Source organism: Cygnus olor, chromosome 19 (genome assembly GCF_009769625.2).
Source record: "Cygnus olor isolate bCygOlo1 chromosome 19, bCygOlo1.pri.v2, whole genome shotgun sequence".
Classification (NCBI taxonomy): Eukaryota; Metazoa; Chordata; class Aves; order Anseriformes; family Anatidae; genus Cygnus; species Cygnus olor.
The window spans coordinates 9073005-9090654 of NC_049187.1; the positions used below are offsets into that span (position 1 = coordinate 9073005).

The window sequence follows — 17650 nt, forward strand, 5'->3', positions numbered from 1 at the left end:
AATCACAAAGAGCTCAGCAAGAGGAAGCTGAAGCAGCAGAGGAAAACACCAGACACTCCTTCCTCCCCCAGGCTCCGGGTGGAGGACAATGCCCAAGACTTGGAAACAAGCGACCTGCGAAGGACATCCCAGTCTGATGGCTCGGGGTTTCTCAGCCAGCTGGACGGATTTTCCCAGAACTGAAATTTGCTGTGAAGCTTCATTCTACCTGCTTGGTGACATTCGTGTGTCTGATAGCACGCCTGCTCTATCCGATGCTTTTAGCATCCTTATGAATATGCAGCCATTTTACAACCTTAAGCAGGGAAAATAATCTGAAGGGGAAAAAATCTGAAAGCTCTTCTCCCCATGACATCAAAAGGCACGCCTGGTTCAGAAGTCAACTTGAATCTCAACTGTCTCACCTGCTTCCTATTACAGAAGCAGATGTTCCTCTTGCTGTAAATTGCTGCTATTAATAATATAAATAATCACGCTTTTCTAATCATTTAATAAGTGCACAGCAGGGTACCAAAGTGCCTGGCAGCCATAAAATAGATCTCCCTTCTGAAGGGCTCAGAGACACGTCAGTGGCCTCTTTTATCCTCCACTGGGGTTCAGAACGACACAGATGAAGTCAGAATGAGAATTAGGGAGAAACCAAGGGAGCCAGGCTCCTCTCCCGCAGGCTGCCCCGCAGAGCCACCTTCTCTCCAGGTCTGTGACAGGGACAGCACCTTTCCCCCCGGGATGCACACACCAGAGCCAGCTACATGCAACGTGCTGCGACACCCTGCGCCCCTGTCCTGGGCCCTGCTCTGCATCCCTCTCTCACACAGCAAGCCCCGGTTATTTGTTGGTTTTCCTTCAGAGAACATTTTGTGCTGCTGCTGGCAACAGCCCCGACCTCGGGAACGTGAGCAAGGGCACCACGGATTCACGAGGCCACTGCGACCTCCAGCCAGCTCAGCCCTCGCCTGCTCTCCGTGACCACACACAGAATAACGTGGCTCTCTCAGGAGAGAGAAAACTCACTCCTGGCTCCAGACGTTAACAGCACAGGCACATCTGGATCGCTGGGGGGGAGCGAGCAGCCCGCGGGCCACAGGTAGGCAGGCTCTGCCTCACCAAGTCTCACCTGCAGAGTTCAGCTCAGGGACCAAAAGTCTGTTTTCCTCCTGCACCCCCCATTCCCCAGCCGGTGGGACCTGGCACCCACATCGGCTCCTTTCCTCCACGCTTCTCTCTGGCCTAGGAGCAGCAGCAGCACCACGGTTAATTTCCTGACCCCCTTTCAGAGCAAAATAATTTGCCAGAGGGAAACCTCAGACAAGGTGCCAGGACTCAGCAGAAGGCACTAGCTAATAAATTCCCCAGCAGTTATAGAGGTGGAGCTGACGTGCAGGAGGAGGTTGGTTCAGCTGTCGTGGCCCGCACGGCCTTTGAGGAGACTGAACTCAGCTCTGCTCCCCTGCAGCTCCTGATGGGGCACGGCAGGGCACGGCTGGCTCCTCATCCACAGCTCGATTTCTCAGGAAAAGCTTTAGCACTAACATAGCAGGCTACACCTTCAGGATCAATACACAGACCAAACCCTCGCAGGCAGCCTTTCTCCTTCCCAAAACACCGTGCCTCAACCAGAGCACCATCTCTGAGCGAGCCCTACCAGCAGGGGAAGAACACACCGCCTCAGAAGATGCGTCTGCACTAACAAGGTCATATTTAATCAGCCCGCACCTCCTGGGATGCAATTTCATCTGTGTAAATTAATAAGGCTGTCCACAGCTACGGGACAGCCGGCTGGAAGCGCCCCATGCCAGGCACCCACAAACATCTGTGGTGGCAGCCCCAGGACAGGCAGACGGTCCCCGAGCAGGGGACACATCGGGCTGGCAGCGTGGCTTCTCCCTGGGGAGCAGAGGCAGAACAACCCCAGGCCCAGTGGGGTAAAATAAAGCCATTTCGTCTGCCGTGACCGAGCCTTGTAACATCTTTGTTTCCAACCTCAGCACTGCTGCAGGTGTTCTGGGTATGAGACAGCACCCAGCGTACCGATGCTCACAGCCTGCCTTCAGCTCGTGTTGGAGCCTCGTTCCTTGGGTGCCAATCAGAATGACAGCAGCCAAAAATCCCTGCCAGTCACCTTTTGAAAGCTCCCTCTATCAGTCAAATCAGTTAAAAAGGCCCTGCAGAGCTTCAGAAGAGACAAAAGCTGGTTCGCTACTTGGAACGTGGGATTTCATTCCTAATGCAGATTAACTCCATTAACTCACTCCGTGCCCTCCTTGGGGTAGATCCTTCCCCGTCCTTGAAACTTAGGGAAAGCGCAGAGCAGGAGCGGAGAATAAGATGCTGTTCGTGGGCCTTTGTCAGAGCAAGCTTTTCACACCAGGTGTATGCAATAATGAAGGGTTCTGCTGTGAAACAGGGGAGAACTGGGTCACAGGGATTCACTACAAGGGCGTGCCAAAAACCCCTTGTCCTCACATTCTTTTCCCTGCAAACGTACTGCAGCCTCCTTTCTGGTAAAGGCACTTGATAGCCTCATCTCCCTCCGGCATTCATATTTCCTCCCACTTGCCAACACCTCCCACTCCCCGTGCACCATTCTGCGTCTTTCACAGCACCAGCAAGAGCCCAGACACTCACCTTGTGCTTCATAGCCGGAATAATGCTGAGCCGTGCCCACGTCCTCGTCCCCGGGGCCCAAGCCGAGGGCTGACCTGAGCTGGGCCATGTTCACCTGGGCCGTCAGCTCCCCGCTCCGGTCCCCGATCTGCAGATTAAAACCAACAGGCAGCTGGTTAAAAGGGAACATGCTCCAAGGAAACAGTCCCTAGCAAAGGGCTTGCCAGTCCCATACCAAAGCAAACGCATAGAGAAGAGAGCTTGGAGACACCCCGAGAGACCACACAAACCCAGCTTTTCAACACCACCACAACTCTCCAAAACTACTCCGGTGATAATCTCAGGGAGGGTCCATGCACGGTGTGCTGTGTGCTGGCTGCACCTCGAAAAGCATTTCTGCAGAGCTCACTACAGTGACCTGAGGGGGCACAGCTCGCACGCAGCTACAGAACTGGGATAGAATTATATGCACAGATACTAAATTAATACTAAAATTGAGACAGTCCAAATTCCTGTGTATGCTTTATTTTTTTCTTCTTCAAAAGTCCCATCTCTCACCAGCCTGAAGGAGCCGAGGGCAGATATTCAGGAATCTTTCCAGTGGCTCCTGCTACTTAAAACGGGGATTTGTGGGACGTGCTGCTGGGTGCCCCTCAAAGGTTAACACCAAGCATGAAAATGACTGCGCTGCATATCACCAGCAAACAGAGAGGTCACTCAGAAGCAGCCTCTAATCTGTAATCAGAAACGGCAGCCTCTGCTACAGAGAGAGACCTTGGCTGTTCCCTGACTCCCTGTTAAACGCCTTGCAACAGCTCTTTTGTGGTCCTCTGAGATAGACTGCAGCGTGAGCCATCCCAGAACAAAATCATAAATCCCCACATTATTTATGACAAAGCCCCAAGCACCGGTAAAGGGAGGCAGATCAAACAGCTTATCATCAGGCATAAATCCCCTGCCAATTACAAGAGATTTGCTGTTGACATCATCTCCAGTGAAATTACCATGTCCTGGTTCGGTTTCACAGCCCTTGATGTTAAATGCTTCCCTGATTTCCACTCACTCGAGGTTCTCTCCAAGGCGTTATTACCCTCTGAGGAACACCGGCAGGACAATCAGAGCACCTACACGCACACCACAGCAGGGCCCTGCTTTCTGCCCTCAGTTCGGGTGCCCCAGTTTCCCCAGAAGCCCCCCACCACACGAAGACGCGAGAGGTCCTGCAGGGCAGTGTCCGAGAGCCGGGGCAGCCTCCGAGTCATCCAGGCGTCTAGCTTTTACTCGGGCTGTTTCAGAAGAAATTTTGCAGCAACCTCTGATCACCCTGCAGCAGCTTCCCATGCGGTTACTCTGAGCAGATTTCACTCGGATTCAGATGTCACTGTCAGATTTATGTCGGGGGAGGAGGGGAAAAGGGTGATGGGAAACGAGTTAGAAACATCAGTGTGCGAAGGTTTAACTGCAGCAGGCTTTTCTTGGGCAGAGTGATGGTGCTGCTCACAACAGCACAGGCGACTAACTTCATTCCCGAGCCTACAATAAAACAGTTTTCTAAGAGAATCACTAGCTGCTAGAAGCTGACACAAGCCCTCCCCACAAACGGACACGGTCTCTGCACCACTCCGTAATTAAGGATGTGGGGGAGTTTATCAGCCACCTGCCATGAGTAACCTACTCCTGACATGCTCTGCAATCACAGCCATCGCCTCGGGACGGGAACAGCGCTGTGAGCCCTCCTGCCCGCCCCGGCTCTCCCCTCCGCCCCCAGCGGTCCCCAGTCACTGCTCCATCCCTCCCATCACCACCACACACAGCCCTCTGGCTCCCAGTAACCAGCCCCACACCGCCACAGTCCTGGCAGACTAAAAGCTGGAAAAGTTAATCTGTCCTAAGATGTTCAGGGCCAAAGAAAAGCATTTCTCCTGCATGTCTGATAAGTATAATTAAGTGCATCATTAGGCCGGTGTGTCAGCCCTGCTCCAGGATTCAGCCAGCCTAAAGACAGGCAGGAGAACACACACAACGCCTGCATGCAGTGATTTCAATTAGTGCTTCAAAAGGGCAATTTCTTCATCCGGGGAACTTTAAAGAGGCCACAACCAACTTCCTCATAGCACACTGGAAAGAGCAAACAACGGCCTTCCTGCTTTCTGAACATCTGAGCCATCCGAAAATGCCTCGTGTTTTTGTGCTTGGAAAGCTGCAGCTAGCTGGGCAAGCACACTTGTGAAAACCAGAGCAGCCGCACACGTGGAACCCCAAATGGTGACACTGGTACAGGGCTCGCTGGAGGCTGTGCCCACCCAGAATCAGCAGTAAATCATGTGTCTGCACAGTGCTCGATTTCACCACCTTCCAGCTGGGACCCCCTGCCAGCTCCGCTGAGAGAGGACAACTGGTCACACGTACACTGCGGCAGTGCAAAACGCAGCGGTTTTATGGAAGTCACCAGCCACTGGACAGAAGCTGGCATTTTTTCTCCACGTGGTAACGTGCTAGGACATCAGGCCAGACCAGAGCTGGAATCACAAGGTCCACCTCCTCAGGATCTCAGAGCCTGGTGCTCAGGAGAGGGGGGTCTTACTAACAGACTGGGTGCCAGGAGGTATCCGAGCTCCTTCATACCAGCTGGGTGCACAGCACCTTGACCAGCAGGTGAGAACTGGTCCCTGGGCCCTTCCTCACCCAGGAATTATCAGTTACTAGCAACGTACAGCAAATACATTAGCTTTAACTAAGCAGAGGCCTGGGAGCACCTCATGAAATGAACACTTCCCAGCAGTTCCTAAAGACAACATTGAAACAGCACACAGGCAGGCGCTTTCCAGAGCACTCCTAGCTAGAAGAACTATATCAAATTAACTTATTGGGATAAAAATCGTCTTCCTCAACAGGGAGGACTGATTCTCTCTGATCTGAACCAGTTTCTCATACCTCTTGGGAGATTTCGAGATGCTTCCTTGCAAAGTGCAGAGCTTGTTCATGGCTCCCCAAGGAGACATAGGCATTTCCGAGACTCCAGCAGGCTCTTCCTTCTCCCACCCTGCAAGACAGGAAGCTGTCAACCACAGAAATTCTGGGCAAAACCCAGCACAGCAACCCCTTCATGGCCTCCTTCTCAAGAGCACCAAGAGCCAGACCTCCTAGCTAAATTTACATTTACAGAATATTCTGCAAAGGAAAATGAAATGCACTGTATACCTTAAACGACTCTTATGCTGAAGTCAGTAAGATCAGAGGATAAGCAATAGCCTCAGAAACGGGCCTGTACCCACAGCAGCAGGCAGCTAAGCCGTGTAGCACAGACCCAGAATGGTCTGACTTTATGAGCGCCAGACAGAGCAGAAGTGAGAGCTCCCATCTAGCTTCCACCTCACACAGCAAGGATTCTCCTCCAGATACACACAGGGCATCACGAGGGCAAGTAACATCCTGCCCTTCTACTCCATAACAGCCCAGAGCTAAATTAGCAGGAACGTGGCAAGGAGAAAACATTCTGGGGATGCAATATTTTCCTGCTATATCCCAGCAGGTCACCCAGGATGCACGCACAGACTGCATGCAGCAGCCAAGCAAACATTGACCTATTTCCACCAGACCTCCGGGGCACAGCTTCTTGTTTTCAGATGCCAGAGAACGCAGGCAAATGTGAAACCTGCCCCAGGCAGCTCAGCCCCCGAGCACAGCCAGTCCGCACCAGCCCCACAGGTGTCTCTGGAGCAGATTTCAGCACCTGCTTGCACAAGCAGGCAGAGACCTAGTGCTCAGAGCCTGCTTAGCTCTGCAAACGTGCAGATGTGGGGGGTGAGGGGATAAAAAAAGCACATGGGGGCGCAGGGGGAGGTTCAGCGTGACTGCAACTCCCTTTTCAGGGGTTTGGGCGGGTTGATCAGCGTTTAAACATTTTTCTTGTCACCCAGTTCAATACCTTCTGCTCATGGGGTGTGTTCCCAGAAATGCAGGAGCCCACAGGCCTGCACCCCCACAGCATGATTCACCCTTGGGTGGGATTATACCTTCCCAGAGCAGTTAATGCCCTGACAGTGCCATGGAGCTCGCATTTTAATGCCTCTGCTCCATCTAGTGGAGGACACCCGGCTTCCCAAGAGCCAGCAGCAGCAACACTGAACAAGTGGGCTGCAAAGCCACTTAATGAGCTGCGGGGAGGCTCCAGCAGTATCCAGAGAGGAAAGAGGAGAAAGGAACTAATGTCAAAAAAAAAAAAAGGAAGAAATAAAAGAGAGAAGGGAGACTAAACTTCAAAGAATAATGAGGCCAAGAAGCAAAATGTATCATCTCCACATGCTGCATGCTATCATTTATTTCTTCATGGAAGTTCCCAGCCCCATCTCAGAGCATCAGGACAGGGTGACACGTATGTCCTATCTGCACGGTTTCCAAAGAAGAGGCAGTTTTTGTGATGTGAGAGAGCTTTAGGGAGGCCCCACTAGGATAAAACAGCAGTAGCTGCACGGCAAAGCACTGGATGTACTGCAAAGCACTGGATACAATGCATTTTCCTGAAGTACATCTAACTAGAAATCTCTCTCACCCCAGACAGGCTGAGCTTAAAGGCATGATCCCCAGGTTTCAATGACATGATAAAGGTCTCACTCATATTACTTTTCTGAACCATGGCTGGACTAAGGCCTGGGTCCTGAAAGATTTCTGAAGGCCTTCAAGAATACGTCTTGCTGCTCTTTAGTGCTGGAGGTGGAGAACAACAAATCCACAGGGAAGGACCGGTGCTCTGAGCCCACCAGAGCAAAGATGCCACCCCCTGAGACACTCCCTTACCTGTCTCCGAGCTCCTGTGCTATCACCAGGTGTTTTAGATGGTACTCGATTGCTCTTTCATAGTCTTGAAGCAGCGTGTACGTGTTTCCAAGACTGTAGCAAGCCTGGGCTTCTACTGCTTGGTCTTTGAGTTGTCTGGAGAGCTGGAGTGTTTTCCTGCATAGAAAGGCAGAGATGAACAGACCTGATCATTGCAGGGCACCTCCACGAGGCAACAGGGAAGTCCCAGCTTTGGTGGGCTCTGAACTGGGGTTTATGCCTGTTACACTCTGCAGGCTGGCTGGCAGGTGGCAGCATCACTTGCCACCGCTGAGCGCCACACAGGCAATTTGCCACCAGGCCCCTTGTCACATTCCCCCGAGCCTATGAATTCACTGCCATAGGTGGGAATTTCCAGGGAACGTCTGCCCTGAGTCTGCTTTAACCCCAGCACTTACTTGTAGTATTCAGCAGAGATGTCAAACCTCCCAAGGAAGATGTGTGCGTTGCCCAGGTTGCTGTACGCTCTCCGCTCGGCTGCCTTGTCCCCAAACTCCTTGGCAATAGCGAGGCGCTGCAGCAGACACAGACAGTGAGTACAGGCTGGCTACTGCCAGGTTTCTGTTACACAACAACTTTTCTGGGAGTTTAACTTCTGGTTTTGCAAAGTTCACGTCCAGCAAAGTAGGGGCGCCCATGCCTATCGGGGCTAGATGCAGCAGGAAAACTCTCCATCTTTTGCACTTCAGCATCAGGAAGGACCTTTGGAAAAGTGGGAGCAGAGATGCATCCTCTCAACTCCTACTCCAGCCTGGTCAGTACGCATCTGTTCAGCTGAAGTGCAAAAGGAGCCGTGTGTACTTCAGCTGAATCAATAGGAGAACGGAGAGCTCGAGGTCAGGGGAAGGGATGCAGTTATCTACAGACTGTAACGACCAGGAGCACGAGCATGTCTATCACACCGTGCGGTGCTCCAGCACAGAAGGAACACACACATGAACTGCATCTCACCTCCTGTGCTGCAGCTGCTCCCCAGGCCCCCGTCCCTGCCTGTACCTCCATCCTGCCTCTCCCCATGGTTCCCCACCTCTCACTTTGCAGCACCTGCTCCCTGCTCACTGGTATTGCATAATTTTCCTGCCCCTTCCAAGTGCCTTCTCCCAACGTACTGCTGGCTGCTGCCCCCAAGCCTTCTCACACAGACAGAAGAGCTCTGGCAGTGCCTGACGTCCCAAGGTGCTCAGCACCCTCTGCTTTGAGGAAACCAGAGCAGACTCCAAACTAGAAACCAAATTGCATTTGAACTGGGGCAGGGACTGTGTCATCTCGCCCCTCTGTAAAGCTTTACAGAAAGTAGCTATGTTCTACAAACAACAATTATTCCTGATCAGCAGCTCTTTCAGCAGCTTAATTAAATTCATGGCTTGCATTTATTAAAATTTAGACTGACACAAATTAAGCACAGAAAAGCCTTGCTAGGCCCAGCTGCAATTTGCCCTTAGAAATCTCCTTTGGTTTCCAAGCCAACAGCACCCTTCCCTCAAGTCGCTCATTAAGCGCTGATGAGGAACACAGGAAGGTGCTGCTCAGCAGGAGCTAGCACAGCACAGCACGGGCAGGATCTGAAGCACACACAGGAGGGAGCAAAACAGTCAGGGGGGTTAAAACACCTCCCAGTATCTCCTGGGAGGTGGTGAGAAGAAAGGAAGGCTGCTCCCTACCAGGTACCCAGCCCCAGAAGAAGCTGAAGCAGTTCCCTACCTCCTTGTGGAAGGCGATGGCTTCAGTGAAGTTGCCCAGTAAGTACTGGGTGTTGCCAAGGTTGCCGTAAGCACGGCCCTGTGCAGCTCTGTCCCCCAGCTCCTTCACCAGGGACAGGTTCCTCCTGAAAGAAATCCGTGATAGATCTTTACAGGAGGCACAGCAAAGGGACTCGCACCACAAAGAACAGGGAACACACACTGGAGAAGGCACTTCTCCTTCCCAGACACGTCCTGCACGCTGCCATCCCACGCAGGTCACAGCCTGGTGATCCACGCTGGCCGCAGAGCTCTGGCAGCCTGGGGGATAAATCGTTGCTGCTCTCCTGACCTCGGGCAAGCTGCAGCTCCGTACAGTAACTGCACGAGTGCTCACACACCCAAAAGCCCGATAGGAACCCACATTAAATAAGAAATGGTCATGCCACCATACAGGGTGAACTAGGAGCAAAGGAGAGAGATTATCCCCAAGTTTTTCCTTGCCCTGCTGTCCCTGTAGGGACAAGATCCACATTTCCATGCCAGGGCTCTTCCCAGCACTTCTCTACACATTTCCCCCCCCCTTTTCATGTACAGCACACAGGAGGAAGCCCAGAGCTCCCAGCTGGCACAAAGGTAATCACTGGCTATGCAATATTTATCGTTCTTTGGGAAAAGGCTGGTGGGCTATAGATAGGCACAATCACATCCTCAGAAATGAGGAAACCAATGTAAGATCTTGACACGCCCTCCATATAATAAAAACGCTACTTTAAAAAGCTTCATTATTGGAATAAAACTCCAAGATAAAAGGAGAAAAACATTAGCCTGAAAGCAAGTCTGGGAACAGCCTTCCTGTGTGGAACAACAGCGGGAACTTTGCGACTGTTTAAGAAAGGGAAGGATGTTAGAGCAGGATGAGCTGCAGACCCATCAAAAGGACAACCAGGACTTCAGGGAAAAGCCTCTTCCCCTGGGGGAAGGAGAAGCTCTGTTGTGGCTCCAGCAATGCAGATACACAGGAATACATTTTCATCAAGGCCAGCAGAGAGCAGCAGGGGCTACAGGAGCTAATAGTTCACCTTCCAAATATAGCTCTGAGAAGGAACAGACTATTGAACTTAGGTGCATGATCATACTTCAAAATATAAAGACTTTTATTAAGGCAATACCAGGATGAATTTTAGCTCTAATTTTATAAAAGCGTGCAGTCCCTCTCTTGCCTTCCTTGAGACAAATTTGTTACCATACCTTGGCCTCCCAGGGGTGGGGCAATATTCCCAGTTGATAACATCTTCTCAAGAATGATTTTTTGCATGCTAAGAGAGGAACAGACAGCTGCACGCAGCTTTGGCCTGAGAGGGGCAATTCAGGCGCAGCTTTGCCCCTGTAAATGATATAATTTCCACATCTCTGCTTGTTCGCACGCAGCAGCTCCTGCCAGAGTACCAAATTGCGCTGTGCCCATTGCTGTTGGAGCTAATATGGCTTATGGACGAACATGCTGAAAGTAACCGCGGCTTGCATGCTTTCATAAGTTTCACCCGGTCAGATGAGTAACAGAGTGTGCAGGCTCCTAACCTTCCTGGGTTGCAAAATCAAATGCACTGCTTCATACTGCCAAAATAATGTGGTCCAGAGCATGGGATTTATACCGCCCTTGCCCATTTTCTACAAATACCCAGATCCCCAGCATTATCCTATTTTACACATTCACTGTGCATGATGGAGGAGTAAAGAAGCAGGAATTAAAGAAATGCAGAGTCTTAGGGGAAAACTGAACTGCTTCATTACAGGAAGTAAAGGGGTTTTCCAATTTCAGGTCATTCAAAAATACAAAGTAACAGTATGCAATTAATTTTTTGGAGATGTAGAAAACCTTTTGCTGAAGGCTCCACAAGTGAACCGCACAAGTGCGCTTAGCTCTAATAAAGGCGCACCTGTGTGCGTTTTATCAGTCGCTGATGACTGTTCCCTGCAGGACAAAGGGGTGGCCGAGCTTCGATACTTACTCATAATATTCTGAAGCTTTCTGTAGAGTCTCCTTGACATCTTGCGGCAGGTAGCCTGGGTCTTGGGCCATGTTCCAAGATAAATGCTTTCCCTTTGCATGGTAAACATTTCCTATATTATAGAGTGCTCTGGCTTCACCCACCTGAAAGGAGCAAGAACAGTAAGGGCATTACACTTCCCATCCCAGTACAGAGACAGTCAGCCAAAGCCAGGAAGCCCACATTTTCCTTCCCCACCATCGCTGCCATACAGCTGTTACTGTCAGTGGCATCTGACCTGTGATGCAGCCACAAGGGAGAGCTTGACACTTCACCTCCTTCCAGAGCCTGCCTCTACCCTTTCACATTTGCTGGCTTGCAGATGAATTAATTTTAAAGGTAGGAAATATTTCCTGTTGGATGCCATGAAGCAATTACCTTGTCTCCCTGCTCCTGGGAAATGTCCAAATGTCTCTGGCAACAAACAACAGCTTCATCAAACTGCCCGAGTATTTTCAGTGTGTTCCCAAGGTTGCCACTTGCCTTGGCTTCTCCAATGCGGTCCCCAATGGTTCTACAGGATGACCAAAGGAAGGGAAATAGGTATTAAAAAGCTCACAGGCTTCTATTCCTCGACTGTTGGAGGCAAAATTCAAGTTACAGTGAGTCAAGCTGTAGCAAGCACTGCACAGTACAGACACCCCATCTGGCTGTTCCCAGCCCACATGAATGGCTGGAGGGCTTCATACAAGTTCTCTGAATTTTGAGGACAGCTCACTGTTTTGCTTTCTCAGTTCTTTGTTCTAATGACATCAGGGGTGCTTACAGCAAGTACCTGGGGAGGGGAGAATCAGACAGTGCCCTGCTCGTGCTCCAAGAGCCCTCCTACAATCCATATCCCCCCTCTCTACCTCCATGCCCTGAAGGCAGCTGGCCCATTCTCATTTCCTCCCGAGTTCCCCACAGGAGGGTCACCCCAAGCCCCAGAGCTGCTTTTGGATGCTCGTTTCTAGAGCAGGGTCCTTAAGTCTGTTGGGCTCAGACCCCACAGAACTTCCCTTTGCTCAGACTCTGATTAGGATGAAGCAGTGCCAACACGCTTACCTGGCCAGCGTAAGGTCGTGCTTATGGTACTCCAGGGCCTTGGAGTACTCCTTTAGGTAGAAATAAGCATTGCCCAACTGGCTGTAGATGGCACTGAGAGTCTTCAGGTCCTCCGTCCCCACCTGCACCGCTGCTTCGAAGAAGGCTGCCCCAGCTTTGAAGTCCCCTGCCTTGCACAAGCGCTCTCCTTCCAGGGCCAGCTCCAGGCAGGACGCCTCCATTCTGCAAAAGCAAGAAGGCCAATTTTAGAGGTGTCAGACTGCAGCCACACAACGGTTAAAGAGATCCTTCAGCGTGTATCTAAAATTACTCACCGCACCTGGAAAAGCTATCAATGCAGTGCGTGTCTGTGCCTCCAGAGGCACAGCGAACAGCCTGAGCCCAAAGCCCAGCCAGACTTTAGAGTCTACTATCAACATTTGCAGGAACTACTATGGCATTTAGGAATACGCCTCATTTTCTGAGTGGTGCCCACAGGTAAGAGACAGTCTGACGGGTCGTCAAATTGTACATGGCTCCATCAGACCAGCTTCTAAATCACCAGGCTGACTTCGTCCATTTTAACTCTACCTTTTGGGCAGCGAGAAGGGAAATATTAGAGAGCAGACGACCCTCTATGGACAAGGCCTACAACCACAGGGACCAGAGTCCCTTTCGGACAACAACTACCGAGCACTTGCCTGCTTCCCTGGCAGCTGCCCCCCCTCTAGAAGGGGCCAAGGCCACGAGCACCCAGGCTGGGGCTCTGCCTGCCCTGCCCAAGCCTCCCTTGGGGCAGCTGCTGCCTCCCCTGGGCTCCAAGGGGCCATAACACCTCGCGGCTGTGCAGCCAGCCTCCCGTGGGCACGAGACAGGGGCACCCAGATTTACAGACGGCGGCCTCTGGGTTCCCGGTAGGACCTGGACAAGAAACTCGTGCCTCCTAGCTCTCACCTCACGCGCCTGCACCCTAAGCGTGGCACGGCATCTGTTTTTCTTCAAGGTGGCGCGCAGCGCAGAAGCCGCAGACCCGAGCTGTTCGTGCCTGTGCCATTTCCCTGGGGTAACGGAGAGGGTAGCCAAGTTGTAGCACATTTTTATTGGATACCAGAGAAAACCCTGGGCTGTGCAGAATTTCTTGGCTGAGCAGCTTCCAGCGCTCCGTGTCTGCTTTCCATTAACTCCCCGTCTGTCACTTTTTCCACCGGCGCTCTGCACGTTGGCCTGCAGGCGAGCTGTTCCCCCTCGCATTTCTCAACGCCTTCGGCAGTGGCACACGCCGTGCTGCTGGCACAAGAGCTCTGCGAGCCAGGGGAGAGCAGCGATGCCGCCAACACTGCCTCAAGGGAAAAGTGCTCCACCAAGCCCTAAGTCACAGCCGGCCCTGTTAGATTACAGAGCCACGCATCCATCGGCTCTCAGAAGGGACAGAGCACGCCTTTGAAAGCTTGCGTTTGGGAACGTCTTGCCTGTTGCAAAGTCAGCCCCTCCACGAGGGGGATGGACACAGCATGTTCCCGCTCCTCCATGCAGAGCGTTCCCTTTGCTCTTTTCTGCTTAATGTATTTTAAAAAGTCAAATCCACAGAGGTCAGAGGCAGACAGCTGCTCACAAAAATTGCAGCTCACTTGTCCAGAGTCAGAAAGCAAGGGTCAGACAGAAGATGACAAACATCCAAAGGAGGTTTTTATCCTGCTCTCCTCGCAGTGAAAGAGCACTGCAGGAAGCTCGATCGTGGTATGCAGCCCAAGAGAACGACGCGCTCGCCCTCGCTGCGATGGCAGCGGCCCCGATGCCTCCTGCAGCAGTTTCCCACTGAGCCCTTGAAGACGCCTCCCCCAGAGCCACCCTTGCAACCACCCCGGCTCTCTCCCCGAGGACACAACCTGCCATCACACACCCCTCACACACACGGGCTTCGGGGCAGAGCTCCTCCTGCTCCAGGACTGTGCTCCAGCATCTTCTGCCCAAGTCAGCAGCACCTTTACTCACGTGAGAAGGCTGCTGGCAGTGCCAGTGCAGCATCAGGCCCTGCCTGACTCCCCTTTGATATAGGAAAAAGAAAAGGGTCGACTGTTGAAACTAAAAATGTTCAGCTCCTCTCTACTGATCCTCTTGCCAGGCCACATGAAAATGAAGAACAAGCTTTTGCCACAGTGAGTTGAATTAGAGGGGCCCGTTTGGGGATCGCACCAAACTCCCATCAGTTTAAGGCACTTCTGTGGCCTGCAGATCATCAGAGCAGACACCTGGTGTCATCACCAGCTATTGACAGGTACCTGCCGATATTTCCCAAACGGCTGAAAGAAGGTTTGGGCCTGGAGAAAGGCAGAGAACACCTTATACTCAAATCAGCAAAACTAAATTCAAGAAACTGAGCAGAGATGAATCTTGAAAGGACTTGAAATGGGGGAGTGAGCTGCTATCATGGGATCTAACGTTGGGGTCCAGTTAAAAGACCACAGACGGAGAAGCACATTTCATATAATTCCACATTTCAACAAACAAAGTTCTTCCCAATAACCAGGTTCTCCTTGAGAGACCGAGTTCACCAGCTGTAAACAGCCTAAAAACCGAGCTGGAGCTCAGTTTGCCTGATTCATAGCATCGCAGCCACGTACACACCAAATTTTTAATACGATCTGGATAGCAATGGTCACACAAAAAGCCCCACGGCAATACAGCCCGGCCATGTGCTCCGGGATCAGCATCATGTTCTGACTACCTTCTACCAGGGGAAGTGTCACCAGAAGGGAAGCTCGTGCACTGACACGCACACACACGCGCGTGCGCTCCCTGGGTGCCTCCCTGGGGCTCCCACCGTCTCCGCTCCGGCACAGCGCGGTGACACGGCCCCCAGCGCACGCAGCCTGGAACCGCAATCCGTTTGTCCTTGGCCAGGCTGCTCTGCAGAGCATCTGACTTACCCGATTAACATCACGGCTCAGCCTGGGACCTGAGCAAGCAAGGGGAGGGGAGAGGCGGCTTTTTCCCTGCGTCACCCTCAGCCAAGCCTCCGCTGCCATGCGAAGGGACAAGAGCTGGGGACAGCGGTTATAACTGGAAACACAACCCGCTCGTAAAACCCACCTGCCCTTCCCACATCCTCCAGGCCCCACAGCCAGGGCTAGCTCCAGGAAGCACCTTTACGTGCAATTCAGTCACCACAGGCTTAGCAGTGCTCAGAAACAACACGAAGGGCAGAGGAGGCAGCTCAAGGTTCAGCAACAAACGCAAGCACACCAAATCGCTCCGCACGCAACAGCTTCTGGTGGCCACGGCTCAGCTGTCTCTAGGAAGGGACAAGAAGGGCAATTTGGGCAGAAGACAGGAATCCGCTGAGCAAGCTAGCCAAACTGAACCGATCTTGCCAGACCCTGGCAAAGGAAAGCCATGAGCAGAGCCAGCCTCGAGTCAGAGCCCCACTTCCTCCCACAGGAAGCGCCTGAGCCCTCTCCTACCTCTTCTTCTGCAGGTTGCGCATTTTCTGAACGTACACCCACAGCTCCAAGCCCACTGGCAGAAGGAAGCAGCGGGGCTGAGGTCTGCTAGGCACAATTTTGCAGACAGCTCTTGCTGTTAAGTTCCCAGGTGAGACCTGGGGTTTGGAAGATGCTGACGGCATCTTCATGTTCGTACGACGTGCGCTGCTCTCCAGTTTTCACTCCATCCACTTGGGCAATGTTACTAGTAAGCTGCTAGAATCCTGAACTGCGTTTATATGGGACACTTCTTTTTCTCCCCTGTATGCTGCCCGTGAAAGGGAAGGGGAAAAAGGAGCGTTGCTTTTATTTCAAAAGACCTAGAGAAAGCACTGTCCTCTTCCCACTGAGAAATCCTTTGTCATCTGTTGGCTTCAGGTACCAGAGAGGTGAGTCCACAGCTAACACTCCAGAAACAAGTGTCTTGGCTTATTCACGTATTTTCAGCACTTCCCAAAGAAGAAAAAGGGCTCTGGGTGAGTCCACGAGATGGTCAGGGTCAAAGGCATGCATCTCCCTCCTTTCTGAACCAACCTCTTCCCAAAGCTCTTCACCTCTGTGGTTGCAGCGGCTGCTCCTGCTGGTGCCTCCTTGCTCTGGCTGCAGCAGAAGGGCTGCTGCCACGAGACGCCTCTCCCCATCAGGAGAGCTCAGGGCTGCTCCGGAGCAGGGTCATCCTTGGGCAGAAGCACACGTTAGCTTGGCAGACCCCAAAGAAGCTCCGCAAAGTCCACAAACGATCCAAGCAGTTCCCGCTTGTCCCCAGTCTGCGAGAGGCAGATGCACGGAGCACACGCCTGCCCATTGAACCGGGCTCCAAAGCTTCCCCACCTGGGCAGGCACAGCCTTCTGTCCCCCCCACCCCACCCAAGGTATTAAGTTTCTCTTCTGCTGACACACGGGCAACACGCCTGGGCCTGCACCACCTCAGCAAGCACTTCTACTCACGCCTTAATACGAGGAAAGAAGATTCACTCCCTCCTGAGCCAGCAAATCACTGCCGACAAGCTGAAGGTGCTGGGCTCGGCCATATGGCGTGGCTCAGAAGACACACTGCAGAACACGAGCTGCTTTTCTTACTGCCACAGCCACGATGCCGAAGCTTGAAAATGCAATTCCCCCACCACACACAACCTTGCAGGTAACAGAGCAGCGCGTCCCCAGCTGGGGCTTTGAACAAAGATATGGGAGAGAAAAATTGAAGGAAAATAAAGCTCGCTTGGAGCGGCCCCTGCTCATAGGCATTGCCCTAGGTCTGTGCAAACCACCCACGCAGACCTGTGCAGGATTTCCAGGCACTGGCGGGACTCCCACCCAGACTCCAGGCCCACCACAGGCAGCCAGGAGGCTCCGACGTCCCCCCCAGGTGCACAGGTCCCAGACCACAACAGGAGCACACCAAGCAGAGCAAAAGGCTTGTCTGAATGCACGGAGCGGACAGACCACGTCAAGTCTGGCCAGGTAAGAATAAAGCGTTAAAGATACCAGTCGTAACGTAAGAAAAGCAGCGGGAGGCGAAATATAAGCCTAATGTTTGGCCACAAACGAGTTAGGCAATCTGCACAGCATTCTGCCAGGGGAATGAGTGAATGGCATAACGCTGGCAGAGGACTCGGCCCCCATCAAGGCGGCAGCTGCGAATTTCACAGATGGGAGCGGGCGCTGCTGCGACACGCACGAGGCAGGGAAGGGTGACCCTGCGCCGTGCGGTGGCAATGCAGCACACGCAGGGCCACCCTCCCTCCTCCTTCCCTTCTTCTTTAAAGGGTAACCGTGATCTGAAGGCAGAAGGAGCCGAGACGACCAGGAAGGGCTGATACTGCCTTAACGACGAGATTTCCCAGGGTCACTCGTCACTGCCAGATAGCAGCTAACGACGGCGCGTAGCACCGATTGCCTTGTGGCTGCCTTGGAAGCTACTGAAAGAATTAGAGAGCAAAAAAAACGTTCCTTTACAAAAGGTGCGCAGCCA

General features: G+C 52.5%; 1 protein-coding gene across 6 annotated transcripts in view; it reads right to left on the reverse strand.

Annotated features, from left to right (window-relative positions):
- Window positions 1–17650, reverse strand: part of GPSM1 (G protein signaling modulator 1) — a 78956-nt gene that overhangs the window by 37003 nt on the left and 24303 nt on the right. For 5 of the 6 annotated variants that reach the window (XM_040531002.1, XM_040531000.1, XM_040530999.1 and 2 more), the window contains exons 2-9: window positions 12218–12439; window positions 11552–11687; window positions 11135–11277; window positions 9145–9268; window positions 7842–7957; window positions 7405–7560; window positions 5542–5650; window positions 2629–2755 (exon numbers count right to left, since the gene is read on the reverse strand). In XM_040531002.1, the coding sequence (XP_040386936.1) occupies window positions 2629–2755; window positions 5542–5650; window positions 7405–7560; window positions 7842–7957; window positions 9145–9268; window positions 11135–11277; window positions 11552–11687; window positions 12218–12438 (1132 nt within the window). In that variant the 5' untranslated portion in view covers window position 12439. Of the gene's footprint in view, window positions 1–2628; window positions 2756–5541; window positions 5651–7404; window positions 7561–7841; window positions 7958–9144; window positions 9269–11134; window positions 11278–11551; window positions 11688–12217; window positions 12440–15657; window positions 16514–17650 lie in introns of those variants that run through there. The other variant, XM_040530997.1, reaches the window with a different exon arrangement.